The sequence below is a fragment of the Myotis brandtii genome, unplaced genomic scaffold (assembly GCF_000412655.1).
Source record: "Myotis brandtii unplaced genomic scaffold, ASM41265v1 scaffold1102, whole genome shotgun sequence".
NCBI lineage: Eukaryota > Metazoa > Chordata > Mammalia > Chiroptera > Vespertilionidae > Myotis > Myotis brandtii.
In genome coordinates, this window is record NW_005353757.1 from 946,052 (window position 1) to 968,563 (window position 22,512).

At 36.6% G+C, this 22,512-nt stretch overlaps 1 protein-coding gene across 3 annotated transcripts in view; it reads left to right on the forward strand.

Moving 5' to 3' along the window:
* ATP6V1H (ATPase, H+ transporting, lysosomal 50/57kDa, V1 subunit H) overlaps positions 1–22,512 on the forward strand; it is a 73,307-nt gene that overhangs the window by 19,865 nt on the left and 30,930 nt on the right. For all 3 annotated transcript variants that reach the window (XM_005857312.2, XM_014543930.1, XM_005857313.2), the window contains 4 exons: positions 6,382–6,479; positions 11,076–11,268; positions 16,717–16,895; positions 20,382–20,507. In XM_005857312.2, the coding sequence (XP_005857374.1) occupies positions 6,382–6,479; positions 11,076–11,268; positions 16,717–16,895; positions 20,382–20,507 (596 nt within the window). The remainder of the gene's footprint in view (positions 1–6,381; positions 6,480–11,075; positions 11,269–16,716; positions 16,896–20,381; positions 20,508–22,512) is intronic.

Below are 22,512 nucleotides of genomic sequence, written 5' to 3' on the forward strand. Positions count from 1 at the left end.
GTAGATGGTCTGGAGCACTTAGTTCTAGAATGGAATTGCTGGGTTATTTGTAAATTTTGTAGATATTGCCAATCAGTTTACGAAACCAATTTACTTATCCATGAACAAAGTATGAGCATTCCAGTTGTCCCATTTCTTACTGACACTTGATATTGTCCTATTATTTTTTAAGGTGAATGATAGAAGCAAAGGTCACACAAACATGTGTGCACACTCACTTTTTAGTTCCACAAGAAGAGATTCCTTTAGTAGTCGTGAAACATTAAATATGTTAGGGACTGTTAATTAGCAGTCCTCCATTTCATGTAAAACTGGCTTTTGGAATTTATTTTAGTAAATTAAGTGTTTTAAAAGTTCAATTTTGAGCTTCACTGATACCACTATACTGTGCATATTCATTCTCTGTGGGACAGATGTCTTTTACTGCAGTGTAGACTTATTTCTTCAAGTGCCCACAATTCCAAAATTTAGATGAATATTATCTTTACTCTTTCTTATTTAGTTTGTACTTAAATCCCAGCATTATGGAGATGAGCATTGAAACATTTTTGTAACGTTAGTTTTCCTTTGGTACAAAGTCACTGAAGTTTTTATGTTTATCTTTTGTTGCCTGCCAACTTTGTAATTCCTTAATTCTTGAATTCCCTTGTAATTCTGTAGAGTATGGTTCTCTGAGACCATATTCACCAGGAAGGTGAATTCTGTCAGTTGCTATTTTCCCTATGAAGTGGTTATTCCACTGTAATATAGGAGAGTTTGCATTTCCAGCAACACTGGAAAGTTTACCCAAATGATATTTTCTTAAATGTACTGAGAAATAGAAATAGTTTTTTTCTACCATTGGAGTTTGCTGAAAAGGGTGCATGTGGTGGCCAGTTCTCAAACCCAGGATGTCTGGCGCAACCCGGAGAGCTCCTGCTCAAGCATGAAGAGAGTGGATTCCTATTGCCCATGCAAGATTAGCTCACTATTTTAATTTCAGCAAATTACATCACCTTTTAAGCCTTGGGTTCCTCATCTAAAAAAAAGGGGGGGGGTATCATAATATTTCCCTTTTGTTCTTTATTAAAAATTTTAGTTTTTAATTTGTTTGAAAGTATGCTGAAAAATATCATATACATGTTAATTGTTTTTATAAAAAGAAATTCTTTTTTTTTCTTGTTTAGACAGTGTTTTGGTTAGTTATTGAGGATTATAAGACTCAATTTGATTATTAAAAAAAACAGAAAAATTTTACATCAAAGAAAAACTATGGTTGAATGACATTTAAGCAAGTAGTAGTCGGGAAACAAGACAAATAGTTATCTAATACATTTTTATGTGTGTATATATTTTTGTTAAGTCAGTCCAAATACAGGTAGTTTTTTCCCCCCACCAGATAAGTGAATTACTTTAGCAATTTAAATGGACACTATTATCTGGCTGAATGAACTCTTTTACCATAAATATATTCTAGTAAAACAGGATGGCATAAGGTGTAGCCAAAATTGATTACATAAGAATTTATGTAAATTCTTAAATTTAGATGACTTAAATTAAAAAAAAACTAAACAATTATATAAGATTTATAATTACAAAACAGATTTATTTGGGGCTTCAAAAAGAAAGAGGATAATAGTACTATGTTGTATATATTGCTGCAGTATTGATTATTATCAGTATAAATTTTTTTGTCAAACTTGTAATTATCAAACTGTATCTATTAGAGCCCCATTCCTTTGGTATTAGCGTAAGATTTGAACTTTGTTTTATTTCTTTTTGTTCATTCATTCAAGAGATATTTATTGAGTGCTTGCTATGTACAGTGACTTTGTGTTTGGAAGGTGCAATATTTCATCACCACAAATACTACCTCATCAGTTTGGTGGTTCTTTTTTAAAAAAAATATTTTTTTAATTGATTTCAGAGAGGAAAGGAGAGGGGGAGAGAGAGAGAAACATCAATGATGAGAGAGAACTATTGATTGGCTGCAGCCCGGGCATATGCCCAACTGGGATCGAACATTGGCCTCTAGGTTTATAGGTCATTGCTCAAACACTAAGCCACATAGGCTGGGCAGTTTGGTGGTTCTTGATATTGTCCTGTAAGTTAGACTGTTATTCTACTTCTCAGTTCTTGTTTTGTTTGTCTGTGTTTGAAGTCCTATGAGATTTCAGGATTTCCTATTAATGTTTATAGCTCTTTCATAGAGTACTTTTCAAATTAATGTCTGCGAATAGCATAGGAAATTCCAGCAAAAAGAAAATTAATACAGTAAGAAAAGATTAAGTTAGAGTCTGTATTGAACAATATGGAGGACAGTAGTACATTTATATGTAATTACCATGGAAATCAGATTAAGAGAAATGATAATATGGAATTTGGGGGTTTCTATGTTTTGTCTTTTTAAAAAAACATTATCTTGCTAGGCAGAAAACAAAAATGACTTCACTTGGAGAAAATATACAGGGTTGGGAAAAATAGGTTTACAGTTGTTCATATGGAAAATAATACAATCGCTCTATATAAAAGCCTAAGTGACCATTTGACCGGTAGCTATGACACACAATGACCACCAGGGGGCAGACGCACAATGCACAGGCATGGAAACATGGAACAGACTGATGAATCTCAGCGGGTAGGGGGGCGGGGGAGGGTGGTAAGAGATTAACCAAAGATCTTATATGCATATCTGAAACCGGCTCTCTGACATCCCCTGAGGGCTCCTGGATTGTGAGAGGGTGCAGGCCAGGCTGAGGGACCCCACCGGTGTACGAATCTGTGCACCAGGCCTCTAGTAATTAATAATAATGCAAGAATAAAATAAACTTTGTGTTTTGTGTACTCACAACTGTAAATCTACTTTTGCCCCTCCTGTATTTTAAAATGTTAGGTTCTCCTTTTTTTCCTTCTAAAGCCAAATGGCAAAATAGAAAAAAATAAGATCAAGTACAATAAATATTTAATTATTCACTTAGCAAACAAGCATTTTTAAAGTGCTGTTATTTACCAGGGACTGTGTCTACATGCTGAGATTAAAAAAGACTCCTCTTTTGCTCTCTGGTGTAATGGGGATCTCTCACACACACACACACACTCACACACCAAGGGCAAGAATAGAGATTTATATGTGACATCATGAAAGGAATTAATTCCACCTGGAGAAATCAGAATACAATAGTAGATGCAGCAGCCAACAATTGTTGAATATCATATGATATTAACTCATACATTAACGAATGAAAATATCCCTACACCCCAGGAGATCTGTCCCTGTTATCCCCATTTTATAGGTAGGAAGCTCATACATACCTTGTAAGTGGGTGAGTGTGATAGGCTGGTTCCAGAGCCTATGTTCTTCAACATTGTGACACTGCAACTTTCTTTCATGGTGGAGGAGTTAACATTTGATTTAGGACTTGCAGCAGCAGGTGAGTCAAGTCAAGTGGAGAGGAGAATGGGGAAAGAGCTTTCCAGTAAGTAGTTGTAGATAGAAATCTGGTTCTCAGGTTTAGGTCAATGGTGATCCTAACATTTACCATGTTAAGTAGGGTGATAAGATATAAGACAGGTAAAAATTAGGTGATAATTCTTTCAAGAAACCTTCATGTATTGGGAAGAAAAAGATGCAGAGATTGGTACAAGATTTAAGGAGAGTATAAAAATGGGTAAGAATTGAGTATATTTAGAAGCTGAGGAAAGGAAACCAATCAAACAGAGAGAGTGAAGATTCAGGAGAGGGGTCTGAATGATGGATCATTCATTATGTGGGAGGAGTGGGATACAGACCTTGCTGGGCAGTGGGTCTTGGACAGGAAGATGTCTACCTTCTCCTAGGTGAGAGAGAAGTAACAATGGGTATAATGAAGTTCAGTTTGGAGAATGAGATGTTGATAGCTGAGTGAATCTCTTACTAATGTTCCCTATTTTTTCTCTTACTGCTGAGAGTGAGGGCAGAGACTAGGACAGGAGGATAGTGGTGAATAAGTGGCAGAGACTCTGGGGAGTGGCAGAACAGACTAGAATTGCTTGATGCTTTGCATGATTATACAATTTTCTGCAGCAGTATCATATTACCGTTGTGTAGTATTAGAGATGGTGACAGGTTAGATTGATTGAAGGCTGATTTACTTTCTTTAAAAATATTGAATAGTTTATACATGAGATTACTGGGACAATATAAGTGAAAGACAAAGAAGTGATACAATTTACTTAGTTTAATTGAAGGCAATAATTCAGTCATTTACCAGTGTTGTCATCACTATATCCTTTGAAAGTAATTTCTAGAATGGTATTTGGATTACTTCATAATGTATAATAGGAGAGAGCATAGTTTTAGAACCAGTGTCTTTTATATGTTCATTTATAATATGAATCCTGAAGCTATACATAACAACAAAGAGTCCGTATTTGAAATGTGTCATGTATTTCAAAAAGTATGGTAAATGGACACAGAAAAGAAAGACATACAATGAACGAAGAAGTTTTTGTGTTGAGAGGAATTGTTGCTAAATGGAAGAGGAGAGAATACCTTAAGTTGCCTTTTAATTGAGGATATGTAGAAACCTTGCTAAGTCTGTTTCTCTAAATAAGAAAGGTGGAATTCCTCTTTCACAGAAGATTACTACCTGCTTACTTAATTGGAAGATAAACATTTTTTTTCCCATTAGGGAATATTGTTTTAGAACTGAAGATGCACTATTATTTTGGTCATTGATTTCTGCTAATGTCTTGGTTTTCAGACAAATTATATTACCACATTGTTTGTGGGTAGTTTTTATTGCGCGCTAACAGGTGGCGTGGGCCATTTTTGCTAATTTTTTGCGCAAATGGCAACGTTCAGTAAAATTACGATAACTTTAGTTTTGCATATTTTTTTTCAATGAAACTTTTTGTGATTTACTATAAAATGTATACTGAATTATTTTTCTTAAATTTTAAACAGACAAATACTGGAAAAATCACTGGAAATTGAAATAAAAGTAATAAAATATGTAAAAATTCCGAAACGTATAAATACGTTTCCCGCATACAATGTGTTACTGGGTATATTGTACTTTTGGGCAACTATGTTCACTACTTGCTAGGTAAAAATTTAAGATAACCTTTTCTGTTAACTTTTGATTAATCTGTCAAATATACTTTTATCATTATGTTTTTGTATTTGAGTGCCTGGAATTTCTTTGAAGTGTTGGGTTTTAACAAATGTTGTTTAAGTTAAAACACTGTGAATTAGTGTAATAGTGAATTTATAGAACATCCATGAGTCTCTCCTTCCTTTTCTTCTTTTTAAAAATTATTTATTAGCATGTTCTTTAAAGCTAGAATCTGAAATTATCTCTTGTCTCTTCATTTCTTATAGATGTAAGGCTCACGGTAAATATGTAGAGTAGAGCCCAAGCCAGATGTCACTACTAGCTTTGCTAAAATGGAGGAGCCTATATATTCCTGGGAATATTATACCTGTTCATTTGTAGTTTCAGATTTAACCACAATTTCTCTAAGACATTGCTTTTGAACTAACAGCTTTTAAAAATTATAGAGTCTTTTTCAAGTGTTTAATTAGACTTTTTATATGCTGTATAGTTTTTTTTTAAGGTTCTTGTTTATTGCGTTTCTATGAAATGTCTAGCTGTATGCTAAATGAATTACTTTATTAGTTCTAACAATACTTTCTCAGGTGCTTGGAGTAGGCATCCTCTTTAAGGATGAAGAAACCAAGTATTGAAAAGGTTCAGTAGCCCTAGGTGGTTTGGCTCAGTGGATAAAGCGTTGGCCTGTGGACCAAAGGGTCCCAGGTTCAATTCCAGTCAAGGGCACGTACCTCGGTTGCAGGCTCCTCCTTAGGAGGCAACCTATTGATGTGTTTCTCTCTGTCTTTTCCCCTCTCTCTTCCACTCTCAAAATCAATGGAAAAATATCCTCGGGTGAGAATTAAAAAAAAAAAAAGTTCAGTAACTTGACGAAGATCATTCAAATATGGGTCTGTCTCAAAGTATACACTTTTATCTTTTTAATTTTATTGTTTTTTGGTCTTTCTCTAATTATGAAGAGTAGTATTCTCCATATAGTGCCTCTATTCTTGGGAAATGAAACATTGCAAAGTAATTATCAAACCATACCAAAGATATAATTACTATATTCCTCCATTTCTCTATGTATGTATATTAAGTAGTCTTGACCTGTGTAGAATTTGGCAGAGAAGATCAGCTTTATTTCTAAAAGGCAGAGAGAAATGCAAAAATGTGGATTGACTTTTGAAAAAATATTAGGGGATTTTGAATGTTCCAATGGTAAGAAACTCTGGTAAAAAAAAAAAAAATCCAGACTTTTTGTATGTGCATGGTCTCATGGCTTTCAATGCTTTCCCAGTCTTAAAACCTTGTACTTCTCCTTGCGTAGAGCTCTCAGTATGTGCAGTGTGTTGCCGGGTGTCTGCAGCTGATGCTTCGGGTCAATGAGTACCGCTTTGCCTGGGTAGAAGCAGATGGGGTAAACTGGTGAGTGCTCTTTTACTTTTAATGTAGAATAACATTTAAAAGCATCTATCCTTGACATTTGCAAAGAAATTAATAGTATTAATCATCCAAAAGAAGTATTTAACTTTTTTTTATGTCTGTTTAACAGTGAATTATGCTAACCTTCAGAGAAATCAATAACTAATAACTACCAGATGGAATGTTTCACCTTTCCCTTGCTTGGTCTGTGCTATTATAAGAGGTTAAGGACTCCTAAAAACCTTATCTTGATAGAACAAATTCCAGGCACTCAGAATAGAAAAGCAATCATAAAGGTATCTTGTGGTAAATGCAGGCAAAAATCACTAATAAAAGGTCTTATGCAGAAAAGAGTGAATATAAGCCATTCTTTGTAATGCTATACAGTTAGTCCATTTTTTGTGGGGTCCTCATTTGCAGGTCCAGAAACTTTGAGGAACTTTCTCAGGTTTAACAAATGTATTTTTACAAAGAACCCCTCAACCGCCCCCCTCCCCCCAAAACACACAAATGAAATCCTTTTACTACCAGAACGCCAATTTATTTATTCATAGTGAGACAATTCACTGTTCTTAAACCAAATACTCTTTTAAGTTAGTGAAGACATTGTTTCTGTCACACGTTGGAAAAACCTATATAGGAAGCTAGTTTATCAACAGAAGGTTGCTTAGTGAACAAGGCTTCAGAGTAAGAAAAGTTGACTGAACAATCCTGGTGCTGTGTCAGCCTATAGTAAACAGATTGTTAGTGAAAACATTTTAGGTACAGTGAGCCACCCTTATCATTTAGGAGAAGTTTTGTGTCATGTAGGGAACTGTTTACCATCAAGTTCCCAGAAGCCAGCCAAGGGCCAGCTAGTTTTGTAGGCAGACCTTTTTAAGGATAGCAGTCACAGGACGATGATGTTAATAAAGGTAGACAAAAATGATGATGTTTTCAGTCTGTTTATCTTTTTAAAAAAATGATGCAATATTTTGCCAATACATTAGAAAGGATAATTTTTATCTCACTATTGATATTATTTTCCAAGGTGATTTCATTCTTCAGTTTTCTTATAATTTTAGCTGTTAATTGTTTTTAGCAGTAGTTTGGAATAATAAATGAATATTTATCAAATATTGTCTAGGATGATGAAATAGAGTAAATCTTCAAATTATAGACAACATAAAAGCACTAATCTCCCATACTGTATCTTAGGTTTCAAAGACCTGCGTGGTAATAGCAAAATAAATTGAATTTAATTCTATTAAACGAAAAGTAGATACTATTTTTTTCCCCCTTTGGAAGACTGGTAAGAGAGAATAAAAGGCACAAAACGGCAGTCCCCCCTCCCATCCCCTCCCCCACAATTTAAGCATTTTTTATTGTTGGTCATTTATGTTAAGACTTTATTTATATTAAAATTTTTTAATGTTGACATTATTGCAGGTGTCTTGCCTTTTGCCCCCCTTTGCCCACCTTCACCCACTCCAAGGTATCTTTCTGTTGTTGTTGCATTGGTAAATGGGATTGATTTTTGAATTTCTCTTTCTGAGAGTTCATTATTGGTGTATAAAAATGCCATTGATTTTGAGATATTGATTTTGTATCCTGCAGCTTTGCTGAATTCATTGATTATATCCAGTAGTTTTTTGGTAGAGTCTTTAGGGTTTTCTATGTATAATATTATGTCATCTGGAAATAATGACAGTTTTACTTCCTCCTTTCCAATTTGGGTTGGCTTCTTTTAGCTTAGAGCTAGGGGTAGATTTGTGGTTGGGCCGAGGCTCCCTGAGGTCAGTCTCCACCTGTCAGCTCCTCTGCTTCCCCCTTAAGGTTGCCTGGTCTTCCTCCTGAGCCTTCCGAAGAGAGTCTATAGGATGGATCCAGGCTAGTCTAGCTCAGGCTAGTTGGTGCCCTGCTTAGAGATTACGCAGTCAGGCACTCCATGAGGGTGAACTACTCTGTGCTTCAAAGCCAAACTCCTCATTTTCTGCCAGAGACTCCAACTCGAATCCCCCCGAAGGGGGCTGGCTGCAGGTTTGGGTTGAGTACAGCCTGCAGTCTCCTCTGCAGGAGCAGGTTCAGCCAACTTTGTGTGTGTTCCACACTCTACAGTGTGGGCCCAAATCCCAAACCTGCACCACTCCCCCTTGCTGCTACCAGGGGTGGGCAAACTTTTTGACTCGAGGGCCACAATGGGTTCTTAAACTGGACCGGAGGGCCGGAACAAAAGTATGGATGGAGTGTTTGTGTGAACTAATATAAATTCAAAGTAAACATCATTACATAAAAGGGTACGGTCTTTTTTTTTTTTTAGTTTTATTCATTTCAAACGGGCTGGATCCGGGCCGCGGGCCGTAGTTTGCCCACGGCTGTCTAACCCAGCAGTCAGAGTCCTGAGCCAACTGCTCAGGCTGGGCTGCTAACAATAGCGCTCATTCACTGGGAAGGTGCGGTATCAGCCTCCCAGGAAGACAGAGTTGCCCTCGTTCCCTCTGTCTGATGCCACGTATTTGTTAAATTACTATGTTTAGGTTTCTTTGGGCCTTTGTGTCCTTTGCATCTCCTTAGTATGCACTTCATGCTCCACTGTATTCAGTCAGGGCTCTTGCTCCTAAAGGAACCCCTTCCGTATTTTGGTGAACAAGAGCTTTATGTTGCTTCATTAGGGTATTTCTTGTGGTTAATGTTTGGATATAGAAGACTTCTCTTTTCAACAGAATTATGTATGTTGTAGACAATTTTAAACTCTCTTCAACTTGTTTGCAGTGCTCATCTTTGTTGACCATGCCTCCTTTAAAACCTTTCTGTCTTGCTTTCAGCAACAGTGTATTGTTGGCCCTGAGCTCTCCTTAACCCCTCTGTTCATTTAAAATTTTTTATTTTAATAGAGGTAATTCAATATGAAGAAGTGTTAACTAGGTATACATTTGTTAAATAGGTTTCTGAAAACAAGCACATAAAAGGACTCTCAAGAGTCAGAAAGGTAGCAAGTGCAGATACGCCTAAAGCTGGGGAACAAAGGTAAGAGGTTGTAATAACTAAATTTACATGTTTCAAGGAGGGGCAAATGAAGCTCCCATTTGACCATAGAGGGGGATGTACTACTCATCTGAGGCTTGTTCCCCTGAGCTCAAAGCAGAGGACTCATAGGTCGGGGATCCAGACAGTTGTTGCTGTCTCTGAGGGTGCTCAGTGAGGCTTGTTCTGCCCGAGCTGTTGCTAAATGAATTCAGCTGCTGCCATGGGAAAGAACAGTTGCTACAGGGTGAAGAAATGCTGCTGAGTAATATTCACAAGAATAGGAAGCCAACAGGAGACACTCCCTTCTTCCTCCATCCTGTAGTCAGCCTCTAGCACCTTCTACTGGCAGAACCAGCTGGTAAAGAAGAAATGTGGCTTAAAGTCTCAGCCACAGTATCACAAAGTGTAGAAGGCTTACCTTAATAACTGGAAGAATCAGAGAGAAAAGGAAACCAGATATTAGGGTGTTAATAGAATAAAATTGCATGATTTTACAGCTGTTGAAATACTGATATTAATATTAAATAAATGCAGGTCTTAAATAACCAAAATAGAAAAGACTCAAGGGAGGAATCATGCATGAGAAAATGAAAGGCAATTCAGCAATTTATAACTGCTTACAAATAACAGAAATGGAGAAATGGTGCAAATATGAACCTTCCAGTAAGTTAGTAGTAATAGATTATAAAATTAAATTTACAATTTATTTATATTAATAGACTTTTATTTTTTAGAGCAGTTTTAGATTGACAGAAAAATTGAAAGTGCAGAGAGTTCCCATATATACCTGTCCTTCCATAGTTTTCCCTATTTTAACATCTTGTGTTAGCTTGCTACATTTGTTTTAATTGGTGAACCAATAATGACCTATTCTTATTAACCATGGTCAGTAGTTTACATTAGAACTCATTCTTTGTGTTGTACATTCTGGTCATTCTTTATTGGCCTAATTTGATGGTTTCTGTTCCTCCTTGTGAGAATGAGGGATTCCCCTTGGAAATTACCTTAGTGGTCTTTCTTGGTGTAACCTCTTTCATTTCCATTTAGCTTTCCAAATTTTCATGTCAGTAAAATAGGAGGTTGAACTAGAAGCTTCTGAAGTTCTAACCCCCCAATTCAGTGACTGGCTGTGTCAAATTTAGACTCATAGTGGGTTTTTTGCCAAGCTAATTCCTTCTTTTCTTTCTGAGTTTCCTAAATATTTTTAAAGCTATACATGATCCTCTTGGTCATCCAGACTCAAATCTTGATATAACATCTGACTTCACCAAGATGTACATCCATTGTGTCACCAATCCTGTTGATTTTAGCTTTTTTAATGTCTGTCAGATTCTTTTTACCCTTCCTGCTGTTGTATTACAAGTTGGTGTGTCCTTTCTCATTGCTTCCCTGCAGTCCTGTAACTTTTGGAGAGACTTAACTGAAGCTGTGCTGCAAATGATCCTCTCCGAGTAGGAATCAAGCTTGCTTGTTATTGCTCGCAGAAAAGATACTGAGGACATACTTTTGTTCCATTAGTACAAAAAGAATAGTCCATTATTTCTTTCTTGTTACACTGTCATATTAAATGTTTTAATGTGTGTTCCTTTTCAGCATAATGGGAGTTTTGAGCAACAAATGTGGCTTTCAACTCCAGTATCAAATGATTTTTTCAATATGGCTCCTGGCGTTCAGTCCTCAAATGTGTGAGCACCTGCGGCGCTATAATATCATTCCTGTTCTATCTGATATCCTGCAAGAATCTGTCAAAGAGAAAGTGACAAGAATCATCCTTGCAGCATTCCGTGTAAGTGTTTTGTGGCATTTTTTTATGGTGCATGTGTGTGTGTGGCATTTTCACCGTGGAGTATGTTCCAGGGCTTTTAGCAGGTTGGAAAAACTTACTTGTTCTTCATGTAGTTATGAAACTATGGTATCTTGGTGGACATAGAATAAAAAAAAAAACCCCACTAATTTGTATTTATGCCATGGGGGAATGGGACAGGTGGGAGGAAACCATTTAAATGGATGAAATGTATGAGTTATATAATGCTTGTAAGAAAATGTAATAGCATTGAACTTAGATAGAGGAAGTCCCTTTTTAAAAATATATAACACATAGATACAGACAACAGTATAGTGATTGCCTAACCAGAGAGAAAGGGGTGTGGGAGGTGGAAAAGGGTAAAGGGGAATAAAGGGGAACAGAAAGAGACTTTACTTTGGGCAATGGATGCATGATGCAGTGTGCAGATGTTTTGTTGAGTTGTGCACTCAATATCACCCCAATAAACTCAATAAAAAAAGGAAGTCTTTGTTGTTGTTGCAGTTTTTTCTAAGAGACTATGATTGAGGCTTTTCTCTTATGGAACCCTTATTGTGGTATGGAATTGTATTTCAGATTTTGGATCTACTGACTAGCAGTATTTCTGAGGCAACTATAAAATATGTGGTAGACATGCAAATCCAAGCTATTGCTTCAGAATCTGTTTTTAACTAATATCACTAATATCTTCCTAATTTTGCTAAGCATGTAGAAATAAATATATAAATAGGTGTGTAATTTTGTTTTGTATTTAAAAATAAAAATGTCATCTTATGATAAATACTATTCTATAACTTTACTCTTAACAATATCTAATGAGTATGTTTTCATTTTTATATGTGTACATCTTCAGTTTTCTTTTTAATGGCTATATTCTGCTGTGTTGATGTAAAGCAGTTTATTTAACCAGTGTTCTGTTGATGGGTATGTAGGGTTTTTCTACATATGTTTGCCTGCTTTGATGAGAATTTCTGTTGGATATTGTTCTAGAGATGGAATTGCTGAGCCAAAGAGTATACTTTTCTACAGTTTTGATAGATAATATTAAATCACCTTTCAAAAATGTGCAAATTTGCATTTTTTTCAACTATGTATTGGGAATGCATGTTTTTCCATTCTTTTCCTTGCATTTCATATAATCTTTCAGTTGTTACAAAAATTAGGTGAAAAAATGATATTATTGTTTTAAATTTGTATTCTGTTAATGAGTGAAGCTGAACATCTTTTAATATTTTAATCAGGCATTTATATTCCTCCTATAAATTGCTAATTCATAGCATTTGTCACATTTTAATTTTTAAAATATGATGTGTAATAACTTTTCTAGATGTTTGTAGTTAATAATAATAGTAATAACTAATGTTTATTGAGAGTTTATTCTGTGTCAGGCACTGTTTTAATTGCTTTAAATGTGTTACGCATTCAGTCTCCCCAAGAGCTCCGTGCAATGGGCATGAGGCCACAAGCGGTCACATAATTTGCCAAACTAGCCAGAAAGCAGCAGAGCTGGAATTCAGACTCAGGCAGTCTGACTCATGCTCTTAGCCACTATGCTAACCTGTCTTTGATATTGAGAATAATAAATGTTATAATTTATTGAGTGATTTTTATGCAATGCCTAATTTAATCTTTATGATAATCCAATACGTGCTATTACTATTTTTTATTTTATGCATGAAGAAACCAAGACTTGGAGATTAATTCCTCAGTTACTAAGTGATAGAATTTCAGTGAGATATGTCTGGCTCCAAAGCCATCTTCTTAACCACTCTGGCATCTTCTTTTTTCTTTTCTTGGGGCATTTTCTCAGGAACCTCAGAAAAGGAGAAAAAAACATGAAAAGGAGAATTATGAGTCATGTGACAAGGAATTCCGTTTTCTTTGCTGAAAATACCAGCTGTGAAAGCATCTGTGAAAACTCCATGTTTTTCCTAGTTGCCTAACAAGGGTTGAATGAGTGACTAAAGGCATTGAGGAGTGAAGTTCAGTGTAAATTTCATTGAAAGAGTGGAAAATGAAATGAAAGTGTGAATGTCTAGATATGATAAATGCCAGTCATCTGTTGACCAAGTGTTGTTCTATGTATTATATTTGTTTTTGACTATCCTTATTTATAAAATGTAATATTTTTTCATATAAAAAATTGTTCTGTGGCTTTTGAGAGGTTTATTCTTAAGAAATAGGTAAATGTGGTACCTCTCTACTCTTCTGCCGCAGTGTATTGGCTCTGCCATTAGTTTCTTTACAAACTGTCTACATGAGGTAAATTTCAGTCTCGACCAGATAAAGCAGTAATCAATCCTTAAATCAGAGTAGGTTGTATTAATGAGACTCTGAAGTCTTTTAGTAGTTAAGGTGAACATATTTTTTCTTCTACTTGAATGTTTCATTATCCATATTCTCATTTATTTAATAAAGGTGAAATTCTAGAAATAGGATCTTTTGACAGTTTCCTTCTATTGCTAGAGTTCAGTTAAATTCACAAACAAGTTTTGAATCCCATTTATATTCCAGCTCCATTATGCTAATTGTTAAGAAACACAAATGCCCAAGATACAGCTTGACACATAAGGGCTTGTTGTTTAGTGAAGACAGAATATGTAAATATATAATGTCATGATCAGTAATGCAAGGCAGTGATCATAATATACAGGAGTAAAGGTAACATGAGAGAGGTGGAGGGTAAGAATAAGGAGTTTTGCCCTTCTTAGCAACATTCAAATATACAATCTATAATAATAAAATATTAATATGCTAATTAGACCAGACAGCCGACCATCCTTCCAGACGACCTTCTGGACGAAGCCGAAGCTGTGAGGGCTGAGCCCCTTGCATGAATTTTGTGCATTGGGCCTCTAGTACAGTATAATTGACTATCGTTACCATGCTGTACATTACATCCACAGAACTTATTTATTTTATAATTGGAAGTTTGTACCTTTTTAACCACCTTCACCCATTTCACTCACTTCTCACTTCCTTCTTCTTGCAATTATCAATCTGTTTTTTATACCTATGAGTTCATTTTTTTAAATTTTTTGTTTTGTTTTTAGGTTCCACATATAAGTGAGATCATACAGCATTTGTTTTTCTCTGCCTGACTTATTTCACTTAGAATAATGCCCTAAAGGTCCATCCATGTTTTTGCAAATGGCAAGATTTCTTGCATTTTTATGGCTGAGTAATTTTCTTTATTCATGGATACTTAGATTGTTTTCATATCTTAGATTGTGAATAATACTGCAATGAACATAAGGTGCATATTATCTTTTCAAGTTACTGTTTTTCTCTTCTTCAAGTAAATACTCAGAGGTGGAATTGCTGTATCAACTGGTAGATCTATTTTTAATTTTTTGAGGAACCCCTGTACTGTTTTCCATAGTGGCTGTAACCAGTTTACATTACCATTAACAGAGCATTGGTACTCCCTTTTCTCCAAATCTTCCCCAACACTCGTTATCTCTTGTCTTTTTGATGATAGCCATTCTGACAGGTGTGAGGTGATACCACATTGTGCTTTTAAAAAAAAGTCTTTATTGATTTCAGAGAGGAAGGGAGAGGGAAAGAGAGATAGAAATATCAATGATGAGAGAGAATCATTGATTGGCTGCCTCCTGCATGTCCCCTATTGGGGATCAAACCCGCAACCCAGGCATGTGCCCTTGACCGGAATCGAACCTGGGACTCTTCAGTCCACAGGCTGGCGCTCTATCCACTGAGCCAAACCAGTTAGGGCCCTCATTGTGCTTTTGATTTGCATTTCTCTGGTGCTTAATGGTGTCAAGCACCTTTTAATGAGCCTTTTGGCCATCTGAATGCCTTCTTTGGAAAAATATCTATTCAGATCCTCTGCCCATTTTTTAGTTGCCTTTTTTTTTTATTGGGTTGTATGAGTTCTTTATACATTCTGGATATTAACCCACTTATCAGATATATGGTTTGCAGATTTTTTCTCCCATTTTGTAGGATGCTTTTTCACTTTATTGTTTTGCTGTGTAGAAGCTTTTAGTTTGATGTAGTTCTATTTGCTGATTTTTGCTTTTGTTGCTGTGACTTTGGTATCCTAAACAAAAAATTGTTGTCAAGACTAGTGCCAGGAGCCTTTTCTGTGTTTTCTTCTAGGAGTTTGACAGTTTCATGTTTCTAATCAATTTTAAGTGAATTATTGTGAGCTGTGTAATATAGTGGTCTACTTTCATTTTTTTTTTTTTTTTGCATGTGGTTATCCAGTTTTCCTAGTGCCATTCATTGAAGAACTATTCCCAGGGAGTATCCTTGACTCCTTTGTCAAATATTAGTTGACTCTATATGTGGGGGCTTATTTCTAGGTGCTCTATTCTGTTCCATTACTCTATGAGACTGTTTTATGCCATTGCCATACAGTTTTGATTACTATAGCTTTGTAGTTTAGGTTGAAATCTGGAAGCATGATGCCTTTAGCTTCCTTGTTCTTTCCCAAGATTGCTTTGGCTATTTGAGGTCTTTGTGGTTCCATATAAATTTTAGGATTGTTTTTTCAAATATATGTGAAAAATGCTGTTGTAATTTTGTTAGGGATTAGTCACACTAATTTCCATATGCTAAGCTAAATCTCTTTCTGTGTTTATTTGGCATAATTAATAGAAATATAACTTGCTTACAAAAATAAGTAAATTTCAAATTTTAGTACAGTTGATTTGGAATTAATTATTACAGGCTTTTTTTTTTTTTTAATGGAAGGCATTTACCAATTGGTGAAGGGTAGCTTTCTTGAGAGCTTGTTCTTTCTTGTCCCTAGGCCTGAACATGCTCTTTGCTTAAAAATATTGGTTGATTCAGTGAACACTTGATCTTTATAAATATCTAGATTACTTTGCTGTTTTCATAAATACTCTTAAAAATAGAAAAATCATAGGAGAAAAACTAGGGACTTTGCCTGAATGTCAAAACTTTTCTGACAATTGTTCAAGCAAGAGAGTTCTTTATTGCTGTCCTTTCTGCACCTATCGGTTGATTGGAGGAGGGGCGGGGGGTGTGACTGACTGGAAACTAGAGAAATACTTAAGAAACATTCTTTCTTAGTATCCTAAGTGATCTTGGTGGCCAGTGAATGGAGAGTTCGTTGTGGTGTGCTCAGGAGCAGGCTGTGAGAAAGGATTGTGATGGATTTAATTGTAAATGTGTTCAGTGTTTGACACTTATATGGGTCAGTCATTTCAAATGTTTAGTAAGCCAAGTAAGTAAGCAAGGAATCAGAAGTACATTTCTGATATGGACAGATGCTTAGGAAAGAAGTAAGGATTTGCGATACAGTCATCCACTTAAAGGTGATAGTTAACCTGTCAATAGGAGAAGGAGGAGGAGGAGAGAGAGTGTAAAAAGGATGTGCAGAGTTTGAGAATATCACATAACAAATTATATAGCTTCTTATTATATCTTTGTCTAACCCAGAACTTTTTAGAAAAATCAGCTGAAAGAGAAACTCGCCAAGAATATGCTTTGGCTATGATCCAGTGCAAAGTTCTGAAACAGTTGGAGAACTTGGAACAGCAAAAGTATGATGATGAAGACATCAGCGAAGATATAAAATTTCTTTTGGAAAAACTTGGGGAAAGTGTTCAGGATCTTAGGTATGTTATTTTTAATTCTCACAGACTGGATATATTGGGTTTTGTTTTACTTGATTAGTATTTTAAGGAAATTTAAATTTGTTACTAAATATAAACTCAAAAGATTTCACTAAAAATATTATGTCTTCTATTAAATATTTGGAGAATATGGAAAAACTGGCTCATCACCATGGTAACAGTTGGTCAGAGCTGTTTGGGGAGAGTTCCATCATTTTCTTTTTAAAATTGGACTGACTGTACTACCACAGGTGGTTGGCACTATCATGGAAACCTTGAAGAATATCTCCCTGCTTTAGAATTTTTTAGAGCAGTGATGCTTGTTAATTTATGGAGGATTTTTGTCCACATATGGAAAGTATGTTTTTCCTGCTTTTCTGAAGTTCCTATTGGTTTATTTTTTTTATTTTAAACATTATGCAAATGATTTACATGAAGTAAACAAAAGGAAAATGCTTACACAGTACAGAAGGGACTCCATGCCACTCCCACCATCTTCCCAGCCTATTCCCATGCTCCTTACCCCCGCACATGCGCACACACACCGAGACAGACACACAAACGGGGTTTTACGTATCCTTCTAGACCTTGTTTTTTTTGTTGTTGTTGTTTAATATCTTGTTGATCTTTCACATTAATCCAGGTGTTTGTTTTTTAATTATTGATACATTTTTAAAAGAGTTACTCTTAAGAAATACATCTTTTTCTGTAGTTGGACTGGGTTTGGGAGCCAGGCTGACTCTAGTTTGAATTGTTTGGCTGCTTTTTCCACATGTAACCTTGAGCAGTATTCTTGACATTTTAACATCTCAGTTTTCCTTTTGGTAAATTAGCAATAAAAATTCTAACCTTGTAGGATTGTTGTGAGGTTTCAAGTGTTCAGCAGGTGCCTTCAGTATAGTAATTTTTCCAGAAACCTATTTACCAGGTAATTCAATGCAGCCCATAATCCCAATGCCCAAATGCTTTTATAGAGATGGGAGAGGAGGTATCACCCACATCAGTGGTTTGTAATGGAGTTTTGTGGAGGGAGGCAAATGGTTTTCGTCTTTCTATAATTTCAAATATGAACAAGTTGATTGTAATAGCAATAGGCTAGCAATAGGCTTGCAGTTTTATAAATTCTATTATGATTATTTACAAAAGTTTATCATCAGTTCTTTATAAAAATCCTTTGTGATCCTTTTAAAAAGTAAATGCTAGTGATAATTAGCTTTATAAATTATTTAATGTACATTGCTAATGATAAATATCTAGATTACTTTGCTGTTTTCATAAATACTCTTAAAAATAGAAAAATCATAGGAGAAAAACTAGGGACTTTGCCTGAATGTCAAAACTTTTCTGACAATTGTTCAAGCAAGAGAGTTCTTTATTGCTGTCCTTTCTGCACCTATCGGTTGATTGGAGGGGGTTGGGGGGAAGGTGACTGACTGGAAACTAGAGAAATACTTAAGAAACATTCTTTCTTAGTATCCTAAGTGATCTTGGTGGCCAGTGAATGGAGAGTTCGCTGGGGTGTGCTCAGGAGCAGGCTGTGAGAAAGGATTGTGATGGATTTAATTGTAAATGTGTTCAGTGTTTGACACTTATATGGGTCAATCATTACTAATTATTACTTATTGATTTTTCATGTTGAATTTGGAAATTTTAAAACTTTCTATTTACATAAAGCTAATAGGATGATGGGTGCAGTTGAAAGATTTTTTTCTGTTTTTGCTCTAATAGGTTTAGGACATTATTGTTAACAATACTAGTTTACTTCTTATACTGACTGGGATTACATTCTTATTCAAACAGGACACTCTAATCAATTTAGTAAATCCTGGTTATACTAAATCACCATTGGGTATTAAATGTCCACTTCTTTTAAAAGTTTTTACTTGAAAGTGCAGGCATGTCTCGTCACTGTGTTTGTCCACTGGCTAATTGAATAATGAATTATCTTGATACATAGTGAATGATGTTTACAAAGTGCATTGCAGTTTATTATATTTACAGAGACTTTTGTTTTTAATTCATCTATAGTGGGTTAATTCAACCAAAGAATTACCTCTTCATTGTTGGTAATCACATTGTAGCATATCTATATACATAAAAGCCTAAAATGCAAAGTGTCCCCTCGGGAGTTCAACTGACCGGGAGTTCGATCGCTTGCTATGACGTATGCTGACCACCACGGGGTGGTGCGGAATGAAGGAAGGCCCTGGCCGGCAGCCAACAACCGGGGTAGGGAGTCCCTGACTGGCAGCCGGCAGCTGGCAGCCGCTTGGGACCCTACCCGTGCACGAATTTGTGCACTGGGCCTCTAGTTGTACAGATATGTGTTTTCGTTTTTGTAATGCAATATAGTAGTTTATGACATTTGTAGTATAATAATATCAGAATATTCTATTTTATTTTATGTTAAAGTCACATACTTTTACATAAATTTGTATTAATGAATGTAGTGGTCTGGCAAATACAGTATGTATGTGTGTGTGTGAAAGGAAGGGAGAGAAAGAGAGAAACATCAATGTGAGAGAGAAACATTGGTTGCCTCCCATAGACACCCCAACTGGGGATCAAACACACAACCTAGGTATGTGCCCTGATCCAGAATCAAACTCACAACCTTTTGGTATATGGGATGACGTTCCAACTGAATGAGCCACCCACCCAGGGCACAGATACAGTATTTTAAGTGGCAAGATAGAAACTCTGCTAGCTTATCAGATATTTTACTGATATACATTTATGTATACAGTAGAGGCCTGGTGCACAGATTCGTGGGCTGGTGGGGTCCCTCAGCCTGACCTGTGCCCTCTTGCAATCTGGGACCCCTAGGGGGATGTTGGACTGCCGGTTTCGGGTGGGGATCAGGCTGAAACTGGCAGTCTGACATCCCCCGAGGGATGTAGTAGTGCGCAAAGAGGCAGGTGGCCAGGGAGGAGCCCAAGCTTGGGCTGGGCGCCTCATCCTGGCCCAATGCGCCTGCCGCTGCCACCACTTGGTAGCGCTGCCGTGGAGGCAGGAGAGGCTTGTGTTGCCACAGCTGCACTTGCCAGCCGTGAGCCCAGCGTCTGGTGCCCGTTGGTCAGCTGAGCAGCGCACTGACCACCAGGGGGCAGCTCCTGCATTGAGCATCTGCCCCTTAGTGGTCAGTGCATCTCATAGTGACCAGTCGTCTGGTTGACTGGTCTTTCAGTCACTTAGGCTTTTATATATATAGAAGATATATTAGAGTAGGGATTCTGAAAGCAAGTACTCCTTTTAATATCTCATGATGAGCATTCAAATTTTATAGTACTGCACCTGAATACTCTGAATAAATTTCACATGATTTATGAAGCTTATTTAAGCTCTTTAAACTTTGTTTAGTGGAATTTTGTTAATTTACAAAGGATGGTCAGTCTTTGTAGTTAAATCATTAATGAAGATGTTATTGTGCTTAATTTGGAGGATCGCTGAAGTTTATATAAACTCTGAATTCTTTAAAAATTTTTATAGCTCATTTGATGAATACAGTTCAGAACTTAAATCTGGAAGATTGGAATGGAGTCCTGTGCACAAATCTGAGAAATTTTGGAGAGAAAATGCTGTAAGGTTAAATGAAAAGAATTATGAACTCCTGAAGTAAGTTTTAAATTCCAGTTTATACTCTAATACCTGTTCTACATCTTCACAGACATGTTTCTGTTAGTCTAAATTTAGATATTCTATGGTTTTAATTTATATTTTCTTGCTTATTAATGTGGTTGAATACCTTTTCATATGCTTATTGGGAGTTTGTATATCTTTTTCCAGGAGAAGTACCTGAAGTATTTTTTTTTTTTCATTTGTAGGAGTATATGTATTCTGAACATGAGTTCTTTATGTATATATTCATCACAACTATTTTTTCCTACTTTGTCACATACTGTTTCACTCTTTAGTTTTAATGTAGTTCAATTTATTAATATTTTTCTTAATGGCTAGTGATTTTTGTGTGTCCTGTTTAAAACGTTTTTGAATACCTAAGGTCATGAAGATATATTTCTGTGTTATCTGATAGAAGCTTTGTTGTTTAACCTCTCATAGTTAGATCTCCATTTCATATGGAATTGCTTTTTGAGTAAAATATAAAGTAGGGGTCAAGATTCATTTTTTTCATTACAGGGATATCTGATTGAATCAGCACTTTTTATTGAAAGTAACATTTTCCCCACAGCTTGGAGGGTTCCCTTTCTTGTAATAAGATGTGCAAGTGTTTGCCTTTCTTTTCTCCCCCCACTCTTTCTTTTTTATTGAGATACTGGGGGTCCAGTGCATGAATTTGTGCACCTTGAAAGGAACTGTGGGCTGCGAGGCTGCGGGGGCATAGGGGTGGGTCTTGGCCCGTCCTCCACGCCCCCACCTGGCCCCTCCCGCCATGGCCCCCGGGTCCTGTGTCTGCCAACAGCCTCTGCTCCCACTGCTGCCGCTCCCACGCACAGATGGCGCTGGCCCTGCTTGCACCTGCTGACAGTGTGGAGCAATTGGGGCCAGTGGCAGCAGTGGGTGCAAGCTGGGCCAGCGCTGTCAGCTGTTGCCAGCAGCGCTGCTGCCCTGATTGCCCCTCAGGAGCAGGGGTAGGTAGAGAAGCCCTCAGGGGCGATTGGGGCCGGCAGCTACTGCTGCACCCGCTGACAGCACCGAGTGATTAGGACTGGTGCTGGGCGCCGGCAGCAAGTGCGAGTGCCGGGCATGACTGCAGCGCGCAGGAGCAAAGAATTTTCAGTAACCACCAGAGGCTCACCCTGATGACAGCGCCCGGTCCCTGCCTTGGTCTGGTGCTCCCACTCAACTGCTCCACCATCCTGCTGTGGCTGACACCCGCCATGTTCTGTGTGCGCCCCCTGGTGGTCAGTGCACATCATAGCGACCAGTTGTTCGGTTGTTCCGCTGTTTGGTCTATTTGCATATTAGGGTTTTATATATATAGATATGTTACATCCCACATAATTCACACATTTAAAGTATAAAAATCAGTAGTTTTTAGTATATTCACAATGTATGTAATCATTAACACAGTCAATTTTAGAACATTTTCATCACTTCAAAAGAAACCTCATATTCTTTAGCTATAACCTCTCTATTAACCCATCCACTCAACCCTAAGCAACCACTCATTTACTTTCTGTTTCTATGGATGTGCATATTATGAGTATTTCTTTTGTTTAGACTTTATTTTCTGTGAATTACTCCAAGTAATATATTTTTACTTAAAGTGTGGCAAGCCAAAGTGAATGGATGGTAGATGTTAGAGGATTGATGGAGAATAGGTAGAAGGAAGGAGTGAATTATATTTTCAGCATGCCACTTTGAGTTTTCAACAACAAAATGAGCTCAAATGGAAGGAGCTTTTTACAAAGTATTATTGAAGCACTACATGCATTTTTGTTATGACAAACTTAAAGAGCCTTTTGAAGTGGATGTTTTGTTTTCTAACATTAGGTTTTAATTTATATGGCTTTCTTAAATTACTTCCTTTATCTTTGTATGACACTTTGTGATTTTTCTGAATAACCAGAAACAATGGCATGTGGCGCTATAGTTTTATTTTATGCTAATGTGATGAGAAATTTGAAGTTGTTGCTTGTATTTAGTTTTCATTTCCTTA